Source organism: Papaver somniferum, chromosome 7 (assembly GCF_003573695.1).
Source record: "Papaver somniferum cultivar HN1 chromosome 7, ASM357369v1, whole genome shotgun sequence".
In the NCBI taxonomy this organism is placed as follows: Eukaryota; Viridiplantae; Streptophyta; class Magnoliopsida; order Ranunculales; family Papaveraceae; genus Papaver; species Papaver somniferum.
Genome location: NC_039364.1, coordinates 38,904,090 through 38,918,537, shown reverse-complemented (window position 1 = coordinate 38,918,537; position 14,448 = coordinate 38,904,090). Strand labels below are relative to the sequence as shown.

The 14,448-nt window shown below is 36.2% G+C and overlaps 1 protein-coding gene across 1 annotated transcript; it reads left to right on the top strand.

Annotated features, from left to right (window-relative positions):
• The first annotated feature begins 879 nt into the window (after positions 1-879).
• LOC113294541 lies at positions 880-13,467 on the top strand. The gene is made up of 6 exons (XM_026542934.1): positions 880-1,320; positions 1,444-1,682; positions 1,740-1,914; positions 1,999-2,241; positions 13,121-13,138; positions 13,405-13,467. Exons 1-6 carry the CDS (start codon positions 880-882, stop codon positions 13,465-13,467), a joined length of 1,179 nt encoding a protein of 392 aa, XP_026398719.1.
• The last annotated feature ends 981 nt before the right edge of the window (positions 13,468-14,448 follow it).

Genomic DNA, 14,448 nt, shown 5'->3' with positions numbered 1-14,448 from the left:
TAATATGAGTAGCTAAACACTATTATTGGTTATGGGAAAAAGTGGATTTCACAAATGATGTTTGATTCAATGAATTAGTTTTGTCTCAACTTTATTGTTTATGATTCATGGTTTATATTGTCATATGATTTGATTGTTTGTTTGGTTGAGTCCGGAATCAATCCGATTTGCATTCATTTCTAAAGCTAAATTAGGGTTTTCAATACGAAAAAGTTGTTTATATCTGATTCTAAGTAGCATAATCGTGGGTAGTGCTTGTAGTGATATATCCTACTAGTCACAAATGAATCATAACCTTGGTTAAATCGAATTAGTGCTTTTACACGTTTGATTGCCTTGATTAGTCTTATTCCATAGAACTTAAAGCTTTTAGGGAGTTAAACTTAATTGTGCTTTTACACTTTAGGTTGCTTTCTAGGAAGAATTCACATATGCATCTTTTAATGTGGTTGTGATGAAATCGGGGAATTAGCGGGATATGCTTGCGATCAAGATATATCTTATGACTTTTAATAAATGAGAGATTAAAATACCAATTCTAGTCATTGATGAAAATACATGTTTGTGAATGATACTATCCCGTGACCAATATCTTCCTCTTATTGATTATTTTCATATTTTATTGCTTTCAATTATATTTATTGCTTATCTAAAACAAAAATCCCCTCATTGGTTACTAAAAAGCTGAAATTTTATAACCACAAAAGCCTCTCTGTGGGAACGAACTCTTTCTTACCACATACTTCATTTAAATTTAGTTGAGTGAAAAAGTGATTATTTTGACGCATACGACAGCGATCAAATTTTGGCGCCGCTGCCGGGGAGGCATCGACTTGTTATATAGTTTTGGTTTCTTTGTAATACAAACCGAGAGAAGCAATGGGTGATGCAAATTGCTTACTCAAGGAGCTAGCTTCTCAGAAGTCGGATCAACAACAATGGTGCATTGAGGCAACTTCCACATTTGATATCAAGTCAGGGTTGATCAGTCAAATATCAAAGTTCCATGGATGTGCATGGGAAGATCCGAATAAGCATCTTATGGAGTTTCAATGGTTGACGAAAAACATGATACCTAATGGGGCTAATGCAGATGAAGAAACGTTGTGTGCTTTTCCTTTCTCTTTACTCAATGCAGCTAAAGATTGGTTATATTATTTACCGCCTGGTAGTATCACAACATGGAATGGATTGAAGAGACTCTTCCTAGAGAGATATTTTCCTGCATCAAAGGCTATTCAAATTCCCAAGGAGATTTGTGGGATGAAGCAAAGTGTAGGGGAATCGTTGTATGAATGTTGGGAGCGGTACAAGAGATTGGTAGCAATCTGCCCTCATCACCCATTTAGTGACGCAATGATTATCCAATACTTCTATGAAGGTCTCCAAGCAAGTGATAGGAATCTTATTGACGCTGCAAGTGGTGGTGCACTTATGAACAAGACGGTGACACAAGCTAGAGAGTTTATTGAGAGTATGGCAGCAAATTCTCAACAATTTTCAAGTTGTGGATCAGAACCACCTACCAAGGGAGTTAATCAAGTTGATGAGATTATTGAATTACGTCAACAAATGAGCAACGTGATGGCAGTGATGCAACAAGTTGCAGCGGTGGTTGTAAAACCATCAAGCCCAGCTTATGAGAACGTAGAGCATGTCAATGCTATATTCTCAACTCAGTCGTATGGTATTTACTCCAATACTTACGAATAAGTTGCAAGTGCAAGTTCTGTTTACAGCCATCCGAGTGAGTTCCAACAACAAGTGCAACAACCGCAACAAGCCCAAAATTCAGAATTGGCAAGGATGGTTACTTTGGTGGAGGCTCTAATGTCTGTGGTACAGCAAAATCAACAACTAGCGAACTTAAATCAGCAGAAAACGGATAATGCAATTAAGGAGTTGCGATCACAAGTTGGTCAACTTCCACAACAACAACCTCAAAATCAAGGGTCCAATATGGAAGAGTTGCTGAAATCTTTTATGCAAAGAACGGAGGGTGCGGTTAAGGACTTGCAAACACAAGTTGGTTCAATGATCGAGGAGATTAATCAGTTGCATGCACAAAATGGTGAGAAACTCCCTTCCCAACCTCTTAACCCTAGAGATGGTGTCAATGCTATTACGTTTGGAAGTGGTACACGACTTGTGCAACCTGAAATTGCTGATTTGGGTAAAGAAGAAGCCCCAAAGGAACTAGTTTTGGAGGAAAAGGATGTTGATTTCTCCCAAACTTTCGAGGTACCTATTTCCAACTCTAAAAATCATATTCCTACTTATGTTCCTCCTATACCTTTTCCTAGCAGGTTCGCTAAAGCTAATAGAAAGGTGGAGCAAGATAGGGATATTTGAGATGTTTTTAAGATGTTCCAAGTGAATATTCCACTCATTGAAGTAATTAGGCAATCTCCTCGCTATGCAAAGTGTGTAAAGGAATTGTGCACTAACAAGCACAAGCTAACCGGTAATGAGGTAATGAGTGTGGGGGAGAATGCTTCGACATATCTTCGAAAGAAACTCCCACCTAAACTAAAGGATCCCAGTAGTTTCACAATTCCATGCACAATTGGTAAAACGAGGTTTACAAAAGCTATGTTAGATTTAGGAGCTTCTATTAATGTTATGCCTACTTCTATTTATGATGCTTTAAACCTTGGTCCTCTTAAGGAAACCGGCATAGTTATTCAACTTGCCGATAGATCTAATGTTTTCCCGAAAGGGATTGTTGAGGATGTTTTGGTGCAGGTAAAAGGACTAATATTTCCAGTGGATTTCTACGTTTTAGACATGAGTGATGTGAATTCATCATCGTCTACACCTTTACTGCTGGGTAGACCATTTATGAGTACCGCTAGAACGAAGATTGATGTCCACAGTGGCACTTTGACTATGGAGTTCTACGAATAAGTCATACACTTCAATATCTTTGAGGCAAGGAAACACCCAAGTAGCATTCGATAAGATTTCCATAATGTGTTGGAAGCCGGATAAGGCGTAGCAATGCAAGAAGATAGTCGGGCTGACGACTTTAAACCAAGCGCTAAATGGGAGGCAACCCATATGACGAGTATTTCTTGTCTTATTTTTATTTATTTTTTGTCTTGTTTTTAGCTTTTTCTTGTCTTGCATTTACTTTTTCTGATTTCTTGTCACATTATCATGTACGATTTCCCACCTTGGCTTACTTTGGATGACTCAATTTACATTGAGGACAATGTAAAGTTTAAGTGTGGGGGAGTGGTTAAGCATTTGCATTGTAAAAATTTCAACCTTTTGTAAATTAGTGCATGGAAAAAAATAAAATAAATGAAATAAAAAAAAAACTCCAACTTGTAGTTAGTTTAGAGTCACATAGTATCCATGTCGCTAAGATTACATCGAGAATCTCACAAGAGTGACTGAACTTAGAGATGACAGAGAACGTGATCGGGTTTCTTACTTGTACGAGAGTTAAAGTTGGATTTAACCATGCCAGTGGCAAACTAGGTGCAGACTGAATTCGTTATTAGAGTTGTGATCCCCTATAGTGGAGACTACCCATGTTACATCATGAGAGGCACCGACTTTCATTTCTTTGTCCGTGTCTAAATATGTGCTTTTAGAGTGTGTGTCACCATACGTAAACTCCGGGTAGAATGGTGAGCTACCCAATCTCCCACCAATAGAAGCACTATTTTTATCTCATGAGTGCTATTTTATCAATCATGATGGTGACATCGAATTGCTAACTTACATACCACTTGTAATCTTGTTCGCAGTTAGCACCATCCACTTTATCTCTCTCTACACCAACAGGTCCATAGAAACACCATCATCATCAACAAGAGGAGCATCACAAATTCGAAAGAAAATTGAAGATGTTCAAGGTTTACAATCAACGGTACATAAATGAGCAGATTTTAGATTCAAGTAAAGCAACAAGACAATGAGCAGAATTTTTACAAGTTGAAGACTATTGTACAAGAGTGAAGATTATCAAGATGAGAATTCAAGAAGTTTATGATATCGAGACATACAAGTTGTGAAGAATCGAGCGGTAAAGTACTTACACCATGGCCTTTGTACTTGCATTTTTATTTTATCTTTATTTTTTATTTGTATTATTTTCTCTTGTATTAAAAAAAAAAATTGGGACATGGTCATCATTATGCTAGGTCCCTTATTAAAAAAGAAAAAAAAAAGAAAATACAAGAGAAAAGTTCATTAGGTTAATCATTAGTTTTAATATTTTGTTTATTTTTATTTTGTAATTACTTTATTTATCTTGCATGTTAGAAAAAAAAAAGAAAAAGAAAAAAGAAAAAAAAAGAGAGAGAAAAAAATATCGTTGCATCATATTTTGGTTTGTTTAGTTCGTTTTTGGTTTTGTATTCATTCAATAAAGCCAATGGAAGAAGAAATATTCATAATGAAGTTTCAAGCAACAAGGAATTAGAGGAGAGAGTTACATTGTCAAGATTCTACGAAGTTCAAGATTTCATCATCAAGAGTTGAAGACCGAAGATGAAGATGAAGACAATGATTGAAGACCGAAGACGTTTCTATGGATGTTGTGAGAGTGGTGCTAAATGCACGCCGACGGATAACGAGGTAAGTAAGCATATTCCCACCTTCGTTAAGTGGTTGATTTCCTTCCTTAGAGATCGTCAGAGAAATGGGTTTTTCAAAGCAATAAAAGATGGGGATTGGTGCTGGTAATAGCAACAGTGCAGTGCAGCTGGAGCTGGTTTGCAGTGAACAACCATCATGGCTGAAGAGCACTGCTGAAGCACAATGATTGTGCAAGGCTCTGGCCTGTGCAAGACTATGGCCTGGCAAGTCAGCCCAGTTAGCTCACTTGAATAGCTGACTCGGTTCTGACTCATTATCTAACCGAGTTAGTCAGTTGGCTCGGTTGACCTGACCGATTTGACCCGTTTGACCGACGACTGGGTGGGCTTTGCGGTCACCTGAGATGTTTGCCGACGACTTTCCCGGCCAAGTTCCGGCGATGGAACCAGTTTTCCGGCGACCACTTTTGATACATATTTTTACATGAGTATTCCTCACATATGGGCTTGGTGGACTCCTATCTATTGGACCTTTGAAGACTAGACCTAATTTTGGAACAAGAAAAGCTACAAAAGAAAAGATTTTTAGAACTTTGAGGGGGACTTATTTACTACTTGGAGCTTTGGAGGAGAGCGGGATTCTACTATGGTTTGCTTTCGTATATTTTTCATTTCTTTAATTTATGAAAATGATGATGATGAACTCCAATAATATGAGTAACTAAACACTATTATTAGTTATGGGATAAAGTGGATTTCACAAATGATATTTGATTCAATGAATTAGTTTTGTCTCAACTTTATTGTTTATGATTCATGGTTTATATTGTCATATGATTTGATTGTTTGTTTGGTTGAGTCCGGAATCAATCCGATTTGCATTCATTTCTAAAGCTAAATTGGGGTTTTCAATACGAAAAAGTTGTTTATATCTGATTCTAAGTAGCATAATTGTGGGTAGTGCTTGTAGTGATATATCCTACTAGTCACAAATGAATCATAACCTTGGTTAAATCGAATTAGTGCTTTTACACGTTTGATTGCCTTGATTAGTCTTATTCCATAAAACTTAAAGCTTTTAGGGAGTTAAACTTAATTGTGCTTTTACACTTTAGGTTGCTTTCTAGGAAGAATTCACATATGCATCTTTTAATGTGGTTGTGATGAAATCAGGGAATTAGCAGGATATGCTTGCGATCAAGATATCCTAAGACTTTTAATAAATGAGAGATTAAAATACCAATTCTAGTCATTGATGAAAATACATGTTTGTGAATGATACTATCCCGTGACCAATATCTTCCTCTTATTGATTATTTTCATATTTTATTGCTTTCAATTATATTTATTGCTTTTCTAAAACAAAAATCCCCCCATTGGTTACTAAGAAACTGAAATTTTATAATCATAAAAGCCTCTCTGTGGGAACGAACTCTTTCTTACCACATACTTCATTTAAATTTAGTTGAGTGAGAAAGTGAATTATTTTTGACGCATACGACATCGATCAATACATAAATGTTTTTCCACAATAATGCTTATGTCCACCATTGGTTATGTAATCTAAACTCTCATTTCAATCATTGAAACATTCTTAGAGGATGTTATACAGTTGTTACACCATTTCTCGTCAAAGCAATTTTCAAGATGATTGAAACATATCATGACTTTCGTCACTAGGTAAAGATAAACTTGGTCGAAGCGAAAAACTTACCAACACATATTTCGAGATACAGATAGGCGAGGTATACTCGTCTCGAAATACCAAATGTGTATAATCTAAGTCTATATATATAGCATACGACTTTTTGTTTCAAGAAGTAGGAGATAGAGTAGATAGACTTTTGAGTGACAGATAAGTTCAAGTCTTCACATACCTTTTTGTCGAGAAGTTTCATCGGTTCCTTGAGTAGTTCTTCTACTTGTATGATGAATCGCCATGAATTCCTTGAGCTCAACTACACTTTTTATCCTAGTCCGAGACTTAGCTATAATAGACTAGAGATCAAGACTTATAGTTTTGATCACTAACATTGACAAACATGCTTGAGATAGCAATGTATGCGAGTTTGACCGAGCAATGCTCCAACAACACTAGCTTTTGGAGTAGTTCTTATGTGTTACATTAGTTATTCCAGATACTATCTTCTTGCATGTTTAAAGTTTATTTAATTAAATTTTATTTTGGAAGATGACTTGCAATACCTAATAATTATGGATTATATATATGTATTTCTTATTTTGTGAGATTTATGCTTTGCTATCATATTCTGGTGATTAGAACATATATCTCATATTTTCTCATAGATTAAGCTCTTAACTCTTGCAAAAGAGGAGTAAACTATTTTGAGAATTGCATTATTGATCTCTCCATGATTACACTTTTGTGAATATACTGCTACAGGATTCCGTTGGATGTTCTCTAGGAATATACTTACTTCCTTGATTGGATAACCGAAAGAGAATAAGTGGTGAATTTAATCTCTACATTCGTACATGGCTAGAGAAATTATAATTCTTATGTTGAGTCATATCGAACTAACTGTTTTCTTGTTCGTAACTGGCGTAGAGAATAGTTTTTGTCGATGATTATTTTTCTCACAAAAATCTTGTAGTTTAGTGCCTATAATACTAAGATCGTTATTTTTAACTTTTTTGTTAGTAACTGGCGAGAAGAGAGAAAAATATTGGGATACTTTGTTCGTAACTGGCGAGTAAATTTGTATGTACAAGGAAAATCCTTCTCTTGTGATTAGAGTTAAGGTCGCTCGTGTTATTCTTTCGGGAATAACAACAAATGGGGGAGAGTTCTTTTGAACTTGTGCTTAATAGTAATATCTTTGTGGGAGAGTGGATGCGGAATTGTAGGAGATTCTTGTACCTTTACGTCTCTTTGACGCAAACCGAGGCTACTTGGTGATATCGTCTAAACTAAATGTTGGTATGTGTTCTTTATTCTTGAATACTCTTTTGTTTAATTCATCTTGATCCCGATTTTTCACATGTTCCAATTTTATTGACAAAAAGGGGGAGAATTATTAAGTAGTATCTTACTACTTTTCATATTTCTTTTCAGAGCATCATGTAAGGGGGAGTGGATTATTATCTATAGGTTTTACTTATTTTGCAAAAGAAGTAAGTAATGACTAAGGTGGAGAACATATCACCGTAGTATTTCTTTAAAGTTGTGGTGCAATTTAACTTTGAGGTAGGTAACAATACTATGTTTTTGTATAACAACCGATAAATAGAGTGTGATTACCTCATTCTAGCAAAGCTCTTTTTGAGTGTTCTCATAAATTGTTATCGCTACGGATCTTCGACAACAAAGGTGCTAAACAAACACATACTAAACCATAGAAAAACTCGAAGTTCGAAGAACTCAAGACATTTGTTGAAGAACCAAGGAAATCAAGCATAGTGGATTGCACCGAAAAGTTTATTATTTTGAATCCATATGTATTGAATAGTTTTGTCACTAAAATTGACAAGGGGGGTGGGTGGGGGGTGGATTTTTAGAGCAATGCTCGGCTGAACCCAAAAAAATTTCCATCTCAAGCTTGTTGTTATTGTTAGATGATCAAAACTATATCTTGATTTCTAGTCTACTAAGTCAAGTCTCGGACTAGGTTAGAATTCGGTAGTTGAGTATCAGACATCACCCTTGAAGACTGAATATCAACGAAGATATTTGAAGAACTTCTGTATCAGGTATGTGAAGACTGAACCATTCTATTTTACTTATTATCTTACCATTCTAGCTGTTGAGACGATGTCGCATGACTTCTAGTAGATCTACAAAGAAGAAATTTCGAGTCAAGCTTGTCTTGTTAAAAATATCGAAATATTACTTTAGAAAAGATGTTTAATGATCCTTAAAAATATTTTATTGTTTGAATTAATATGTGGATCAGTTGAAAATTTCCCATGCAAATGATTTTATCATGTGGTATTGATTCAAACATCATAAGAGAGAAATATTGAACTATCTGATATTTCTGCTCATGGTGGGTTGGAGAACCATTTCGGGAACCATAGATATCTAAGTTTCAAAAATACAGGAAGGTTGGCGAACTAGTTCGCCAACCATGAGTTCAATTGGGCGAATAGTTCAGAACCCGGTTAATGAACCGTTGTTAACTGAATTCTTGAAGTTGGTATTATATGATAGCAGTTGGCGAACCCGATTCACGAATCATGGTCAACTGAGTTCGACAGTCTTGTAGGGTTGGCGAACCCGATTCACGAACCGTTGTACCCTGACTCGTGAACAAGCCTAACGGTTCACGAATCGCTGTATCAACTGTCCCAGTAGATTTTCCATATGCTGAAAGACTTATTTTTTTAAATATGTTTAGCATTTCTAGAATTCTTTCAAACACTTTCAAGACTTCATTGATCACCCAAACACTTATTTTTGTGCATCATGATTAAATTCTTAGGTGTTTAAATGAACATCAAATTGCTTTTAATTAGTTATTTGGCATACTTGCCAAACCGAACAGTCATTATATACGGTTCCAGAACCGGCCCATAGTGTATATTCTTCCATTATATTTTCAATACCTAAAAGTGTTTGCTTGATTCTCAAGTTATATTATGTTGAATTCTAAGCAACCCATGGTCTTTGGAAACTATAAATAAAGATGCCCTTTCAACTGGGAAAATCAATTCCTGACACTTTGTGTCCTAGTTGATTCTAGAGTCGTCTTCAATAAACCTAGGTTTCCTATGAGAAACATAATTAGGTCTACGACCAAAATACTTCACTTTGGGGATTCGTGAAGCCAGGTCCGACTATTTTTACTGTGATAGTTCGTGAATCCTGATCTCGATTTTCTGTTATCGAGGTTTTCGTAATCTCTTTCAGGCAAGATAAATAGTAATCACAAACTTCTCTTCGTATCATACTTTGTGATTCCTCAAGATAGGTATCTGAAAACTGATCTTAATTGATCTTTTGAAGATTGTACTTGAGAGGAGGTTAAGAATCTAGGCTGCTCTTTGCGAGTCGTAAGTTTTGGATTTGTGATGTTCGGTAGCTTTGTCTATTGCAAAAAGATTTCCGCACCTTGATCTTTGATCTACATGAAAATCAAATAGGATTATCTGTTAGAGGCAAATTGTTATCAAAAGTCTTCACTTGACGTCAGCTAAGGGAATCAATTGCATAGAGCCTTGCGAGGTTCAAGAGATGTAAGGAGCATGACTGTAACTGAATCGCTTGGAGGGTGGATTCAGTCTCAACTAAATTCCAGTCTGATAGTATGCTAGTGTATGTAGCGGCTTAATACAGTTTGGTGTTCAAATCTAGACGAGGTCTCGGGGTTATTCTACAGTTACGATTTCCTCGTTAACATAATTTCTGGTGTCTTGTGTTTTTCCTTTTCCACATTATATTGTTTATCTTTATAATTGGATTTACGCTAGTTGTATGTATTCAATCTTAGTAGATATACCCATCTAATTGTGATCGAATATGAAACTCGTTTCTTGTAGAATTCGTATCTTGAAAGATAGATAACAAGTTTAATTACTTGGCAGAATTCCGATTGGATTATTTGGATACGAATAGATTGATCTTGGATATTGATTTTTGAGATCGTCCAAGTATTCTTCTTAGCAACCAGGTTCACGGACTCTTGTCTATATACATACTGATTGAGAAGAGGTTAGAGATATAAACTCCATATATATATTGTCAAGGATCATTCAGTTGATCAACTTGCAATTGTATTACGTTTTTGTTCATACAGGTTGCTAACGAAAAAGTTGGTGGTGTACTTATTACCCCTGCGTTTTCACTCCTGTAACTTTAACAATACTGGTTTCTGGGATGATTTTTTGCATATGAGAAGGCATGGTGGTTGTTTTCTCTTCTTCCAGAGAGGGAGTGCCTACTGCTCTAAATATACCACGTATACCTTCCTCATTCACTTCAGTATCCTCTTCGTCATCCACCACTTCAATGGGCTTTGTGAGCGCCAAATTTTTCGCAACAACTTTCACTCTCGGCTTGGTAAGCCTCGACCATATATCCACTTTCTCAAATCGTTGTTTTCGGCATCATTTGAACCATCTGAAAATTGAAATCCTCCGACATCGCACTTCGAGCACATATTCACCCGAGTCAGATAAACGAACAGGAGGCAAGATGGGAAAGTAGAAACGATAGAAATAACAAGATGTTCTTTTACCTTCCTCTTCGAAGATGGTCATTTCGAAGGTCGAGAACTTTGATTTTTCCTTTCAGTAATAGCAGGTTGAGCATTATGGGAAGGTAACAAAGAGATAAGCAACTAAAGTTGTCATCAAGTCATGAAAAAGGGATGAAGATCGCCGAAGATAAAATTACTTGTGGCTTCTCAGGCCATATAAAGATCCAAGGATCAAATAGAGGCATATGCTTGTGCTCGCCAATAGGACTTGAGAGAGGCTGATTATCTTCACCTAGTCCCCAAACCCAGGGACCCTCCTTAAGCAGGGGAAACTTTTAACCAAGCCTCATCGCTAGAGTGACTGATAAGAGTGTTAGTATTTTTAACCATTGGATCAAGTTCATGAAGTAGGAGTTTATGCCCGTCTATGATATTCTGCCAATTGAATCGAACGCTCCACTTCTCCTCTACAAGATTAGTAAGGTGATTGGTGTAGTTAGACAAATAATAATCAGCAAAATAGTTAAAAGCTTCAAAAGGATGAGACTCGTCACACATGGTGGAGCGGCTCTTTGAGCGTTCGGAGAATTCAAAGAGCAAGCGAATAACATTTCCGGTCATCTGAAAGATACCTCGCTGAGGGCTCGGACGAGAAAGTACTTCACATAATAGAGGATTTGTCGTATCATACAAAGGGATATAATGCCTACTTCTTAATTGTTAATGGGTAATAAGAATTATATGGTCACTCCATTTATCTATGTGTATCCAACGCAAATCCAAGTTGACTGCATTGGAGGAATTATCTGGAACAATGAGTTTGAATCCGCGTTGGGCAAGATAGGTTGAGAAACTAGAGACAAAATTTGCACATGAAGCTTTCTTCGGAGCATAAAACTGAAAATTGAAACCAGATGGAATGAGGAATTCGATCAAAAAAGATTAACAAAGATGACACTGATAAATTGAGTTAAGAAATCAGAACATAAAGAAGAACTTACCTTGAGGACAGTGCAATTCGGGGAGAAGTGTTTCTGCTAACAGACATATAAGGAGTTGCAGAGAAGAAAAAGATTTGAAGAAGAAGAATCGGGGAAAGAAAAATAAAAGATGATAAAGTAATTGATCCAAAGGTTGACAAGAATGTTTTTATACCCAGAGCAACCGGCTAAAGATGTGGAAGCTCATAAAGGTGGAAAAGTTAATGACGTGTCGGTTATGTGCGGAAAAACCGGAGACGTGGCAACGGTTACCAATCTGAGAGAAGAAAAAGCAAAATGTGTGGCCGAAAATCCTATCGCCACGTGGAAGAATCTGAGAGCACGAACACAAGAGACCCAAGTCTGTGGCGAACATTGAATACCTTCTCCAGAAACACTTTTCCCGCTTTCGAGATATCTACCCCTTATCTAAGATGGAGCCACGTGGAATACACTACCCAAATCAACGGTGAAGTTCGATATGAGTAGTTGAGCATTTAATGAGGAATCAAGACGGTTCGTTCGACAGATTTCAGTCTGATTAGACAAGTGACAAAATATTACTCATCACAACACATGAGGATCGTCACCGAGGATCGTCAGACAAACATTGCTGCAAGGACAGTTGCTAACGAAGATGAACTCTATGAAGTTAACCACAACCAAAAGATTCTCGAATACCGACGAATGAAGTTAATTGTTTTCTATTAGCGAGTTTTTCCTATATAAGAGAACGTAAACATTGCATGTGAGGGGTTGAGTCTTTTGGATTCGTTACAGGTTAGGAGAGAGATAACCACTGAGAGTATTACTGTACTACTTTAAGCACTTGTAATCTTCTTCAAATCTTAGTGAAATCACTCCCGTAGATGTGTGAATCGCTTGTGTCGTGATACCTAGCTTACTTTACTCACAAATCCTAACTCCCCACCTTGAATACTTGACTGATAATCGTGTTGGTAACTTTAGGATCGTTCTTTAGGTATTATGGGTTTCCCTGCAGCTACAATTCTTAGGTATGGACCAAGGATAGCATTCAAATCTTTCCTGTCACTACAATTCTTATATATGAACCAATGATAGTATTCAGACTTTTTTCTGGGGATCTTTTTACTCGATAAATAAATATCGGTTAAATAAAAAAACTAATTTCATGAAAAATTAAATCTCTAATTTTATTGCGTGGAAATCTAGTTTTTTCTTTTTATTGTTGTTGTAAATGTTTCGTTACTGTTGGTTATGAAGTTAGTTTCCACAGAATTAAGACAAGAGATCAAACACAACATTGTAATTTTTATATGACAGAACCATTTTAAATTAAGAAAATCAAACTCTAGGGGAAGATGATACCTCTGCCATGTAAAGGGTCCATGTAAAGTGGTTCACTATTTAAACTTTCTTAAAAACATGAATCTTGGTTCCACTTTTGCAGTGGACTAATCTACTAAAGGTGGGTACCAAAGTGTCTAATGGGTAATTCTTTAGGTCTCCCTTAAATAATTTTTGGAAGTATGCATGTTGTTGCTGCTTTTGGATGCCTACTCACGGTTCTGCCTTATTTTTAATACTAATATCAATATATGTACTTTGTGGTGGTCCAGACTCTAAATCGCTATGGCTTTTCAGAATTGTGTATGGGCGTTTTGAAAAAGAATTAGTCCCACTCACGTCAATACTTCCGTTTCTGCTGTGTTCCGTACTTTCTGTCCATCCCAGGTCCGCATTGCTCACCTACTCGAGGCTATACCACCCGAGGCATTTTTCATTGCTTGCTTCTGATTGCTTAATTGTCGTGGATATAGAATGCTAGTAGAAATTTAATGCTAAAATATATTGTGTTTCCGTGAAAAGTGATAATACCTATTTTTCAGAAATGAACAGAGTATTATTCCCTCCGTCCCATCATAAAGTGACCTATTTATTTTTAGATTTTGTCCCACCATTAAGCGACATATATCACTAAACAAGGAGATATTTCTAACATTATCCTTTTAATTGATTATAAGAAATATAAGAAATCTGCATAATTTGATAGGCATGTTTATATTCTTTACGTAGGTGTTTTAAAATGCTTTTCAATGGTATGAAGTTTGCGAACATCCGTGGGGTAGTTTGAGAGATAAATCATCTCAAAATTTCACTAGTTATTATTCATAAGGATATAATTGTAAAAATGTTTAAATATACTCTTTCCCTTGCTTGCCTTAAAAATTGTGCAAACTTGAACTAGGTCACTTAATAGTGGGACGGAGGGAGTATATGTTAAAATTTTTAGCGTTTCCAAAGTATCATTTTCCTTTAAAATGTCTTCCATGTAAAGCCACAAAATAGTTATTACACGATAACAAAAATGCCGAATGAACCCGGAAAAACAAACATTACAAAAACCGACACTAACATGGGCTAACTGATGTCAGAACTCGAAATTATCATATTTTTACTGCCAACAACCTACTGTATATATGGTTTTGTTAGAGCATCTCCAATGCTAGAGGTCAAGATCATCCTATGTGGATGTCTTATTTATACCTTTTGGTTGTGGGTCATTTATTATAGGACAAAAAATAATAAAGAAAAATGCTCTCACCTAAAATCCATCTCCAATCCCCAAGGTCCTATCTTACACTTTTTGTCTAAATCTAGACACAAAAGATGATGTGGATTTATGACCGAAGGTCATGAAGAAAGTCTTATTTAGACTTTCTCCTTTATCCCAACTTTAGCCATGTCATCTTATCTATGACCCTCATCTTTGCATTG